At 41.8% G+C, this 13288-nt stretch overlaps 1 protein-coding gene across 6 annotated transcripts in view; it reads right to left on the bottom strand.

Moving 5' to 3' along the window:
- Nucleotides 1-12307, bottom strand: part of NRP1 (neuropilin 1) — a 133014-nt gene extending 120707 nt beyond the window's left edge. For 4 of the 6 annotated variants that reach the window (XM_045535850.1, XM_045535891.1, XM_045535901.1 and 1 more), the window contains exons 1-2: nucleotides 11735-12244; nucleotides 8070-8244 (exon numbers count right to left, since the gene is read on the bottom strand). In XM_045535850.1, the coding sequence (XP_045391806.1) occupies nucleotides 8070-8244; nucleotides 11735-11801 (242 nt within the window). In that variant the 5' untranslated portion in view covers nucleotides 11802-12244. Of the gene's footprint in view, nucleotides 1-8069; nucleotides 8245-11734 lie in introns of all 6 variants that reach the window. The other 2 variants (XM_045535860.1, XM_045535881.1) reach the window with 2 other exon arrangements.
- Between the last annotated feature and the right edge of the window lie 981 nt (nucleotides 12308-13288).

Raw genomic sequence — 13288 nt, 5'->3', positions numbered from 1 at the left:
TTTAGCATCCTCTTTCAGCCCCGGACTGGAGGCTGTCTCCGTGACATGCCAGTCTATCACAGAAGCAGCAAGCAGTCACCTCCAACCTGGCTGGCTGCTTGTACAAAGTATCTGCCCAGATAAAAACAAAATACTCTGGAGCATCTGTTTCTTCTCAAAAAACACTCTCCTGTTTCTCATAGGAACCCAGCGCCTGAGCAAACCTCCTCCCTTTAACCCTTGCAGAGCCATTGTGGCAAATACAAGTGTTGAAATTTTATGAATGGGGGAGTTGTGAGAGAACAGCACTTCCCTTATATTTGCCTGAGATTAAGTCAATGATCAGTGCTTGGAAGGGAACGTAGCCTTCTCACTACTGGGCCTGAGACCAAGGATGGCTCAACACAGCGACATCTCACATGTCTTTTTACGCAACTGCATAAATCGAACCCACATGCTGGTTGGTTGTTGGGCTTCAAACAAATATTGTATTTATATACACTTTGTGCTTTCCAACTCCATCAACCAGAGGGGCCACAATTTAGATATTTAGCCCCTGTAGGATTTCCATCCCTAAATGAAGGCAAGTTTTGACGGAGTGGAAAATTGCTAACTGGTTAGAAGTTCCTGTGCACAATTTTCATGAGTGCTTACTTAATCTGGACTGAAAGTTTAAAAATTAGGTCTTTCCTCCAAAAGAGTTGGTTGACATTTAAACTTTTGTGCCAGAGAGTTCACAGAAGAAAATGGCTGCTTGAATAAAAAAAATAAGCCGGCAGCATTTCCTAAGAATTTTTTCATTCAAAAGGCGCATCCCAAGTGTGCCTTTGATCACAAAGCGGGAAGGATATATTTGATGCAGCCGATGAGTATCGGGGCTCTGTTAACGTAACTTTTCCAAACCTCAAGGCTGTCATCTGTGAAATGGGATGACAGAAGATTTAGTGGCATCATGTGCATGGAGGGTTTAGCCCCAAGGTGGGCACACACTGAAAGGACCTTAACAACAGTAAGAACTAGCCACTGATTCCTTTCCAAACACCTGATGATTATCTAAATTAAAATACCCACTGTTTTCCGTAAAACAAGGACTTTGTTGTAGTCTAAGTGATGATCCAAAACACAAGACTAGAGTGAGGCACTCATGTGGGACACAAAAAGCTAAACATCTCAGTAAAGATAAAGGGTATTTTAATGTAACATTTTTCTTTTTAAAAGTCAAAAGAAGAAAAGACATGTTGACCAAATGAGATCTAGCAACATAGCCCTGGGCTTGAGGAGGAGGAAAACTATGTTATAAGGCAAAACTTCTTCTTGGTGAACTTGAACTTTATTTTTTTTTTTTTTCCAGGAATTGAGTGGACAGAACCCAAAAGGTGGTTTATTTGTTTTGTTTGTTTTTTTGCCTCTGCCCCTCTGCAGGATTTAGTAGAGTTCCGAATGAATGCACTTCACTTCCTAAGCTTATCTGTTAAGACTCTGAAGTGGTGCAACCATAGACAGCACTCACTGCCCTAGATACCAGACACAGGCCAGTCAACCAGGGCAGAGCAGGAGAAAGCTTCTTTCAAGGTGCTACGTCCTGCCAAGTCTGACTCTTACAATCAGGACTGATGACAAACACCCAATTAAGAGGCATTTGGAACCTGATCCGAACACTAATTTTGTCTCTTGTTCTTTGGGCTTAATGATCAGCCTTGATGAATGCTACCACTGCAATTAGTTACGTTTAATTTTTAGCCTCTTTTACACGCACATATGTGTTTGTGTGTGTGCTTCTGCTAAAGCATGTCAGCATGCATGCAAGTATCAAGTTTTATGCTGGAAAGAAAGGAGTTGAGAGTGTGCACGCCGCTGAAGGCATATGTCTCACTTGGATTCCTTCTTAAGTGCCGGCTCCCCAAAGTGAAATCTGGTTGGAAATGCCATGCACATGTTGATTCAATTTGATAAGATTTCAACTAACCACCTTCTTTAGCTCATAAAGGTCGCTTCTTTGAAATTACAGAAATGCCTAACACAAAACAACCTTGTCCTACTCAAAATTCATTATGATCAAATGTGATTGCTTATACTAAGGAATAATATAGAAAATTAATTTTATTAAACACATGAGGTTCTGTTCAAATTAAATCAGTGCTAACGGGGAAAGAAAATCAAAAGGAAGACAGGAGATAATTATCTGCCTGAGTAGTAACCAACGATGCCGCTGGTGGGAGCAACACTGGCCAGCAGTTGTTCTAAGAAGGGTTCATTCTGATCCACCCAATAGTTTTTTAATTGAGTGGAGCTTGGTGGTGGCACCTCTCACATTGTTCCTATTGGGAAAGTCACCCGAGATCAAAACCAGAAATGAAGAAAGGAAGAAAAATAAAGCAAAAGAGGATTTTTTTTCTGAATGTGCCCTGCATATAAAGCAGGCTCCATACTGAAAACTTGTGTCTATTTTGACAAAATTGTAGTATATGAAACAAAGACAAGATATTTCTTCAGCAGCCACTGGAAAAAAAATTAGCAAATGCATTGGTAGGATGCAACTTTTTGATGAGAAAGGGAGTAGCAGACATTTTTCTATCTCCACTTCAAAGACTTTCACTGTCTATATTCAAAGGACAGTGTTTACAGACTTCTAGGATTATAGTTTAGTCTGATTTTGAAACTTATGAAAATGGAATCCCACAAGTCAGGACAGCAGTTGCCCTTGAGGGTAAAGGTTAGTGACTAAAAGTGCACATCACAGGATTTCTAGGAAGCTGGAAATTTTTGCTTCTGGATTGGTTTATCATAGTGTGCACTCAGGTTGTACAGTTTTCTAAATACATATTATAATTTAATTAAAAGTAGATACTTCTGTATTTCATACAGAAAATGGAGAAGTACTTTGGCTTAAAGTACTCACTATTTTCCATAAAACAAGGGCTTTGCTTTAGTTCAAGTGATGCTCTGAAACAAGACTAGAGTGAGACACTCGCCTTGCACACAAAAAGCTAAAAATCTCAGTAAGTGAGATAAAGAGTACTTTAATGTAACATTAAAAAAAATCAAAATGAATGCAAAAAAAAAAAACTATGTTGAACAAAATAAGGAAAGAAAGAATCAAAACAGAAATCATTACTCAGGGAAACAAAAATAAATGGAACTTATATTCCAAAAATTGCCAGTGAATGACTAAGGGACCACCATATAATTAAATCTGCAGGAATAATCAGATTTGAGAAACTAAGGGCAGATTTATTTTCATTCAATGAGTTCATGTTCTATGAAAAGAAATGAGATTAGCAATGTCTCAAAGTTTGTGATAACTTAGGTGATTTTAAAAATAGTGTTAAAGAAATAATCTGTGATTTATTCCAACAAAATCCCAAAACTTGAATACTATCTCTATTTAATTATAATTTCACTGTGATTAAACTTCATATGAAGTTACAAAAGTGAAATCTTCCTTTGAATGCACTGAATTCAAAAAAACATGCCTATTGTTGGTTACACAAAGGAGAGATTACAAATCTAAATTACAGACAGAGAAGCATCTACGCTGTGTTAAGAAACAGCACTGAAAAATCCGGCATTGAAGTCAGGATCTTGTCAGTAAGAAAACCACTACTGGGCTTTCTCTCCACAACACTACCAACCTTTTTAGACTTTTTTCTGGAGGTTCACATTCATTTTCTTAATGTTTTTAACCCAATGTCTGTGAAACATTTATTGCTCCCCAGATGAAGACATCTGATCTGAATGTAACCACACACCTCTTTGCTCAGCACTATTTGTCACAAACCATTATAAATTATCATGCTGATACTTTGCATGGCTGGGAAACTGGAAAAGTTTCATAAATTCTAACTACCATATCAATGACATTCTTGTTTATTATACAGATATAAAGTTTTATGAGATTCAAGATGTCTGCCCTACCAGTGAAGAAAACTTCAGTGGACTGAGGTCCAAATAGTTCAATGTAAAGCCTGAACTCACCATTTACAATAAACAATGGACATTTCTTTTGGAGAACCCTCAGCCAGTCACTTTTTTCCTTTCTTGACTACTTGTCACTGTGTTTTGACCCTTCACAAGTATGCAGGATTTTGCTGGTGCCAAAAAGAGAAATCATCATTCCTTCCCTTCCTTCAACACCTTCTCTCAGAGCATTCTCTGGAGTCCTCTCTTACATCAACATAACAATAAAATCATGCACACATCTAGCTAGAAATCCTAGTCTGAGGTTAGCCCTACAGATGCTCTACTGTTCCATCGATTGATTGATTTACACCACACCTTGTTCAATAAAAGAATTAAGGGGTTTTAGTATTATGGTTTCAATGCTTGTTTGTAATGAAACCTGATTCAGGTGTAACATAAACACAGATTGTTGCATTTTAAAACTACAGGGCACAACTTACACATTTATTTTCCCTAAGGAAGTATCCCCAACTTGACAGGCACTGTAAAAGCTTAACATCCATTTTGCAAAGTATGGTCCAGAGTTTACTTATGAACTGGGTCAGTCTTGGTGTTCTTCACATGAAAATCTGTGATTGTATACTGTATTGTTAAGATTATGAAATGATGTTTTTTTACCTAATTATAAATAAAACAATAAAAGTCTAAGTAAACATATTTTTCCTACCAGCACTATTTGGCTGCTGTGTTGAATTACTTATCTATCCCTTCATCCTACAAAAGGAAATTACTTACTTGGGTCTCAGGGATGATTTCTCAATAAGCAAATGTGCTAAGGCATTGATTTCTTGAGCTTTCTTACGGTGAAAGTTGACTGTACAAATACTGACAATTTCAAGAGAAAATGAAGGGTGTATTATGTGCGAATCATCCCATTACTGGATCAATATATTTAGTTTGACATATGTTTAGTTTCATATTTCCAAATGTTCTAACAATCGCCATGTTGTTAAAGATAGCACCATAAGGATAATGTATGCGGAGGAACACTTTTAACTTTTCAAAGGGCTTTCATATCTACTCTTTCATTTTGTCCTACCAGCAACCCTATGACACCACTACAGCCAGTAGTTTTTACTGCCAATGGACGTATAATATAGACAGAACAGGGAAAAATAGTAAATATCTCAAATACTATGTACAGTTTGTTCTTAACAGGAGTGAAAACTAAGTGCTTCCCAGCTCTCTGACTGTGGTTTACCATGCCTAGTTTTGTGTCAACTCAAATCTGCTTTTGTAAATAGCCTAATATAAATTACCAACAACAACAAAACAAAACTATGTTTTTAGGCACCTAATATGAACTTTGAAGTCTATGAATTTGTTCTTCTAAGAGTTTCTGGTGTATTCCATTTTTTTCTAGGGAATTCTGATCACCCATCAATTTTAAAGCTGTAGATTCTTCTTAGAGCCTTTATAAAAACAGGTAATTATTGTGCTATGTTTGTAGACTCTCAACAGCAACCTTACACAATGACCAGGAGTCAGGTGAATCAGCCTGGAAAAACAGCAAAGGCAGCACCTTCAGTGGGTCTTCCATACCTTTCAGGAATTTTTCATTGATAAAAAGATCAGATAGCAACATTTCAAAACATGGCACAAAGACATTTTCCATGGGTCTAATCTCCATTGACTTCATCAGACTAAATATATCACCCTTTCAGCACTGGCCAGGAGATGGCACCTTCACAGACAGCAAAGCCTCAGTTGGGACAATTAAGAAGTCATCTTACTCGGTGGCATTTAACAAACAAACAACATACACACACACACTTCACCATCATTAAGAGTGGTAGAGAAACGATCTTCTTGGCCATGCCAATTTCTTGATTGCTTTGCTAATATCACTAAAATTGTCCCCTTCTATAATTACAATCATCCTTTACTTTACACCTTTAGAGAAGGAAGCCAACTAAAAAAGTGCTCCTCTAACCTCACCATACCCCAACCTCACACTACTATAGGACAAATAATTATTTAAAGTCTATTGTGCACCAGACAGTGTTGTAAGCACTGGCTGGACTGGCTTCCCCTTCTTAAACTTCTGCTCCAGTTGTATACGCAGCTGGCTGGCACCAGCTCCTAAGAACCAATTGTGCATGTCTCTTTGCAAGTTTGTGCACAGTGACATCACATGAGCAGTTTGAACTTGGCCAATGTGGCAGTATTTACACCATGGAAATTGGCAAATGCTAGAAATCAGGACTCAACCCATTTGCTCACAAGAGCCAGCTGTTAAACATTTACCAGCACACCACTGCTAATAACTAGTGATTATTCTGAATTCCTTAACTATTGTATTATACATATACATAGTCACAATTTCCAGATTAGGTATTGGTAAATATGAGTTTACTAAATTCTAATAGCACTTTATTTTTTGGAATAATGTTACTACTTGAGTATGTTTTACCAGAGTGTGTTAAAAATATCTCATATAGCAATTTTAGCATTATCAAAAAGCAAAAAGAATAATAATAAAATAAATTAAGTAAAATAGAGAACAAGTCTCCAGATTGTCTAGGTGACTGACACTGTAAAAGCCACCATAAAGAATATTAGCAAAAACACAAAACAAAAAAAAACCCACCATGAACTCCCTGTTGCCTAGCAGTCACTGCCACACTATTAATGGCAACCTTCATACAGGATTAAAAAGTCAATATAATGCCCTAAAGCACTTCTGAATCACAGAACAAAGATTAAATTGGAATCGGCATACTTTTATTGCATTGTAATATATGCTGATTATTTGGAAACTGATCAGTCTATGGATTTATGTTAATTCTCCAGGCACCAAAATGTTGAATTAACCAGATGACCTCATTTCCCTGACAATGAAAAGCTACTTTACTGCACCAACTCAACAGGTGGTTGAGGACTTCCTACAGGTGGGAACAGTTTTATATTATTCCATTCTTCCCTAAAAGAATATGTGTGTACAAATAGAAGATCTTTAATAATGAATATACTTGCAAAATAATGTTTAGGTCCAATGGAAGTAGTAGCCTATAGATAATTGTATACAATTATATCAAACTGACCCATTTTAAAACTTGGGAAAACATATCAGTCCACGAGAAACTCTCAAAAATAGATTTCAATAGATTATTTTCCTTTAACAAAACTATATATATATATATAAACTTAATAAAAGATCGCTATTCAGGTTCACTCTGGAGATGCCACCACTTGCAGAATGGGATGCTGTGGACAAGACAAAGAAAGGCGGGGTGTTGGGCATAAGGAGAGGAGAGAGCACATGAGGATCTGAGTACACTGCTGCCGCCAATGTGAGAACACACTTTCCACACTGTGGAAAGCAGTATCTATACACCAGCTCTTTCAAATAAAATGAGGAAATATAATTTAGCCCATCTCCGTAGTGAGAATGGCTTCGTAATAATGCAATCTGGCATGAATTGATGCTTAGTAACTTAACAATGGGAGGAGACAGCAAAACTAAAGCAGATAGATGGAACACTGATTTATATTTGAGTTCCCCATTGTTCTCATGGTGCCTTAACAATTCTATTCCATCATCTTTCATACAAGTCCTTTAATCAGTAATCCATAAAAAAACTCTCTCATATGACTTACCCTACATGCCTTATTTTTATTCAATGACAATTTGCTTTTTCCACGTCAAAGTCAATATGAAGAACACAGTTCTTAAATCATAAAATGTGCCACAGATTTGTTTCAAAATATCCAATCTCACTATCTGGGCATGCAATGTATGTTAGTGACCCACAATATTTAATAAAAATGCAAGTGGGAGTTTGGGGTTTCTGGGTTCTTCCCCTTTCCAAGAAAGACGACGACGGGGGCAAAAAAGAAGCATACATACTATATACATTTCTTAACAAAAGAAGAGTTCCAAAACCAAAAGCGTTAACACGAAACAGTATGAGAGGTTACACATTTACGTATAGTCTTCCTGGTTTGGAGGACTCAGAAATCACTTAACGTAATTTAATTTCCATACCACTGACATATGATCTGGTAGAGATTGGAACCCCTCCTGGATCCATTTATAATCTACAATGTACACACGCCTTTCCCCCCCATAGACAGACGTGACCACTAGATGGTGCTGTGGCGCCCTGTTCAGACACATTCCCACTTACTTGCAGTCTCTGTCCTCCAAATCAAAGTGGGGGTTGAAGTTGATCATAATTCTCTGGTATGGGTCTGGAGCCTCAATCAGCCATTCACATTTTTCACTTGGGTGATAAGAATGAGGATAACCAGGAGACGTAAGGTACCCGGGGCTTTCAATTTTTATAGTATCGCCACATTTATCTGCAATAAAAAAATCAAAATAAGATTTTAGTAGATCTTTCCCTGACAACCTGTTAGGTATTCTAACTCTCCATATAAATGACTGGTGATTAAACATTCTGTAACTTTTTAAGGGGAACTCCAAGAGGTCCCTACAAGTCCTTCATGTGGCACTGAGGGCAAAATTCCCCCAAGGAACTCTCTTTGATTTCAGGAAGGCTGGCTCAGGTAGAAGGCAGGCTGATATCTGAGATAAACTCTCCCTCCAGCCCCCAAAGTTCCTTCCCAAGAAAAAGGTCTTCTAGCATTAAAAACATTAAATCCCCTCAATTGATGTTAACATGGTCCCCCGGGAGCTTCTGCTAGACTTAATTATCCCCCAAGAAGTGTAATCACATTAAGTAGCAAGTTCTAAGTAGAAAGTGACGGAAAGAAGCTGTTCGACCCCTTGTGTTGCTTTTTGATGATAAGCCTGGTCTATGTCATTGATCAGTGGGGACTGCCTTTGATTGGCTTAAAGCCAAACCTTTTTTTTTCCTTTTGGTCTTTGTTTTATCTGCCCATAAATCTAAGTGATTTTGAGTTATCTCTGCTCTTGAGATCCAGATCAACAGAGAACAAAGTATATTTGGTAAAGCAGAAATAATTCTGCTTTACTTCTCCAAGTAAAGTTGTTCAGGCTTGGAGATCAGATCAAAGCAACGGTGCAGAAAGAAAAGTAAATAGCCACACCGGCATTAATTCTAATTACCTAAATGTTGGGTGAAAAATAGCCCACCACACAGATCTGGGTATCACATATGGTGAGCCACATCCTCACGTTCTGGGGAAAGTAAGCTAACTAGTTTTTGAGCTCCCATTTCAAAAAAATGCTGAAGTGATTCACTGAGAGCCAAATAAACCAGTCTCTAGGCTGCTTTATTGTTCAGTGTAGATTCTCATTGTCACTTTTTATGATGGATTTTATACTGGATAGCTTCAGTCTGAAATGCTGCCACATTTATTGATGCTTAATTTTGAGCAATAAAAATTTGGTGCATAAACTATGTAAGAGGAACAGGTATGAAAGCAATGAAATATGTAAGCCTATCAATCACAGATTTTCAGTAATGGTATATATAGATTTTAATATTGCATCTAATAGATTCCCTGTGGAAAGAGAATGGCATTCTTTGCTCTCAGCATGAATTTATAAATCTACAGAATTTTATTACAGGAAAACCAGGTCAAATGGAAATGAAAGATGAAGTGCACATCAAAAATGCATAAAGCTACATGCATTACAGAAATCATTTCCCATAAATTAAAAAGAAGACAATATAAATTATATTGTTTTTCTCAATTGCTAGATGTTTTCTGACTTTGTTTCTTAGGCTAGGGGGTAGTCTTATACTGGTTTCCATTGCATTGGCTTGTAAAAAAAAGCTTAAGGTTTGCCAAGAAGAAATGATGTTGCAACCGGAGTTCAAAATCTCAGCTAATGATCATATTGGACTCTGCTATGTGATTCTACTGAGACTCTCGCATTGTTTTAAATGTACAGAAAACTTGGAAAGTGACCTCGTCTCATTAAGTCTCTTCCAGCTCTGGACAAACATCATGGCAGTGTCTGGCATCTGTTAGAGGAGTGAAATAAAACAGCCCTGATTCTAGTCACTCGACAGAGTCACTTCAGAAGACATTTAGGTGGACTTGGTACCACACCAGAGCTCTTTAATCTGTGACTTCTGAGAAAGTGACAGTGTAATAAGATAATGTGAACTGCTAGACTCCCTGGCTCTGTTAAATCTCTCTAACAGTTGATTAGGAAAGAGCAATTTCTAATGACTCTGGACCATTAGTCCTAAATAAGGTTAATGAATTAATTTAGCAGACACTGGTACTGGAGGAGGTGGACATGACTTTAAGAGGTCTGCTGAGTTACAGAGGCATTTACCAGTTCTGGTCACGTCAAGCATAGCCACACGGCTTTAGCTAGTTAAGCTCATCAACTGAAGCTCAGATTCTCAGCATTCCCCAGATTTCTGCTAAGGAAATCAAGAAATATGTTTGTGCCTGTGTATATGCATATATATATAATATATATGTACGTATCTGTGGAGTTCACAACCTAAAGTCTGAATGTGCAAAGGTTTCAAATCCATCCTGTGAACACCCCTACTGTGGATTTAAACTCAGGGGTTGCGGAAGACAGAGGGTTACTGCAATTTCTAAAGTCCAACCATTTGAGCTCTTTCAGCTGGAGGAGAATGTTATTTCATTCCCTGCCAGAGTATAGAAAGATGCCACCAACTCAGGTTCATTAATAAATTGAACTCCACATTCACAATTTTGTGTGTGTTTGGCTTCCCTGCCAGATAATAGAAAAAAATGCCATCAACTCAAGTTCATTAATAAGTTGAACTCCATATTCACAATTATTTTTTTGCATGTGTTTTGCTTCTATCTTTTAGAACACTGCTTGGTAGCTGTTGGGGGAAATCTATTGCTTAAATCACAAAACCTCCAAGCGTATTACAGAGATTAACTTCCATCATAAAGATGTGATTTAAATTCCTCTTGGTATGAACCCCTGCACTTGTGGTTTCTTATTAAAACAATATACCACAGTAAGTAGTGGATGTTCTTTTCTTCTAATTACTTTGATTGAGATCTAAGCCAGACGAAAGTAAATATTTGATCATTAGTTAATAACAATTGATGATGACTTACTGTAAAGATAATTGCATATCCTTGCCCTCATCTACTTTACAGTGTTAAGTCAAACATGCCTACCACCAGATCACGTTTTAAAACACATTATTTAGGTTACATGGTACTGTTTATGTCCCAGTACGGTTTTTTCATTTACTTAACAGTGAGTGGTTTTAAAAGCTAAGTGGAAGCTGCAACTAGGTTAGGGATTTTCAGATATCCTGGTGCCTTGCACTGTATATATCAGTTTCCTGTATTGACACTATGCAACTTTCATTCATACTCCAGATGGATTAGGGACGATTTACGAAGGCGGGGGAGGGAGTCCCATCAGCCCACAAACCGCTCGCTCTCTTGCAGTCACCCACCAGAGGAAAAACAGTCTAGGGGAGCTGCAGGGAGAAACCAGGAAGTAAGTTCTCCCAGTAAAGTGTTCATTAACTTTCAACAGCCATCAGATTTTTTGAAAGGGAGTCTCATCTAATTGCCTTTGGGAGGAAACATTATTAAGATAATTGGTGCGCTGAGCTGGGAAGGTAGGCGGCTGCGCCTTGTGGCCGAGGTAGGAAAACCCCCGCAAGCCAACCAACTTCAGGAGGGAGCCCCGAGATCTAAAATCCTCCTGCCCTAAACCAACACGATCCTATTTCCGTATTATCCCTTCTCCCAGAGAAAAGTTTCCTCGCCCGGGAGGTGGTTCTTCCCGGCTCGCCCGGCGGCTTTGCGCGAGTCCCGTGGCCGGGGTGGGAAGCCTGGACGCCGGCAGCCGGGAGCCCCGGGCGCCGCGCTGTCACCCGCGCCGCCGCCTGTCACTTACCGTTGCGGAAGGCGCCGGCCAGGGCGAGGGCGAGCGCGGCGCAGAGCAGCGGTAGCCCGCTCTCCATTCTCCCTTCGCCGGGTCCCCAGGCGGACGCGGGAGAACGAGACCGTGCGGAGGGGAAACGCAGCGAGGCAAGAGGGCAAGCGACACGATCCCGAAGCGCTGCAACTCCGCCTGGAGCCGTGAAATCCTCAGCCCGTCTTGGAGAAAGGAAAGCAGCGAAGCAATGCCTTGATCCGCGAGAAACGCTTCTCTTTTTGTGTCTCAAGTCGCCTGCATCCTGTCATTTAGCTCCGGTTTCCTCTCCCTTTTCCCACACTTGTTCCTCTTCCAGGAGCCACTGCCCCGGCCAAGTCTCAAAAAAAAGGGGGGGAGGGAGGGGGCGGAGGGAGGTAGGGCAACGCGCACCAAAGCCAATTTCCAGGAAGAAGAAAAAAAAAAAATCCGGCTTTTTTTCTGGACGCGTTGGAGCCGAGGAGCTGGCGCCCAGGGGAGGTCCGGGTGTCTGCGGGAAGGAGTGGAGCAAGCAATGAAAAGATGAGCGGGAGACAGAGGAGTTTCACCAACTGCACCCCCGCCTCCCCACCTCCTCCGGCCTCCCCCACCCTCCGGAGCCTTCCCTCGCTTCCTCCCTCCCCTCTCAGCGCACAGGCTCGCCCGTAATTGCCTGACAGGCGACTGGGAGGAACAAGTTTCCCTCGCAGTGCTTTCCCCGTCCGTCCGTCTGTCTCTCTCGGAGGCCCTGCGGGGATCTCCGCGGGAGCAAAGGCGCTGGGGTCTGCGCCCAGGGCGCGTGGGTGTGCGTGTTGGAAGACAGGGCGTTGGGGTCGGTGCCAGCCGCGGGGTCCGGCTAGCCTAGCTCACGTGCTGGCTCTGGACCCCCGGGGGGACAGCTGGGCAGCCCCCCGAGGCGAGAATCCCACCGCTGCGGAGTGCGGAGCGCCCGGGAGGTGGCGGCTGCTTCTCGCCACTCCAAATCCCGGGGCGGGCGGACGGGCGCCCGCGGCGGCGAGGAGCACGGGGTCACCCTCTGCCACTCCCCACCGTGCCAGCCCGAGACCGGAGGCCGGGAGCAGCCGGGCGCCCCAAGACGCCCCGGGCAGGGGCTGGGGGGCCAGGAGGAGAAAGCCGGGCTGGAGTTGGGGAGACGTACGGCAGAGCCGGGCGAGGGGCGGCAGCGTGGCTGCCGCGTAAGGCAAAGTCAGACCTCCCGGGCGGGCGAGGCTGGGCTGCAGCCCCACACGGCCTCCCTGCCCCGCGCCAGGACGCGTGGCTGGGTGCCAGTCGCCCCCGGATGCCCTCCGCGCGCCGTGGGCGCCATTGTGTCCTGAGGTTCGGTGCCCTCTCCCCGGGGGCACGGGGAAACCGCAGGGTGGGCGGTGCTGCGCCTCCTGAAGTAGGGGGCAGCCGCCGCCCGACCCCGCCCAGCCCTGCCTCGGGGCCCAGGTGCTGCGGAGGGGTTGGAAATTAGGGGTCAGGTGGCCCCTGTTTCTGCGCATCCCGAGGGAGGGAGAAGAATGGTGGGGGAGGGGCTGCTCTTTGCGGAGCCCT

This window comes from Lemur catta, chromosome 1 (assembly GCF_020740605.2).
Source record: "Lemur catta isolate mLemCat1 chromosome 1, mLemCat1.pri, whole genome shotgun sequence".
NCBI lineage: Eukaryota > Metazoa > Chordata > Mammalia > Primates > Lemuridae > Lemur > Lemur catta.
This window is presented reverse-complemented; position numbering and strand designations above follow the sequence as displayed.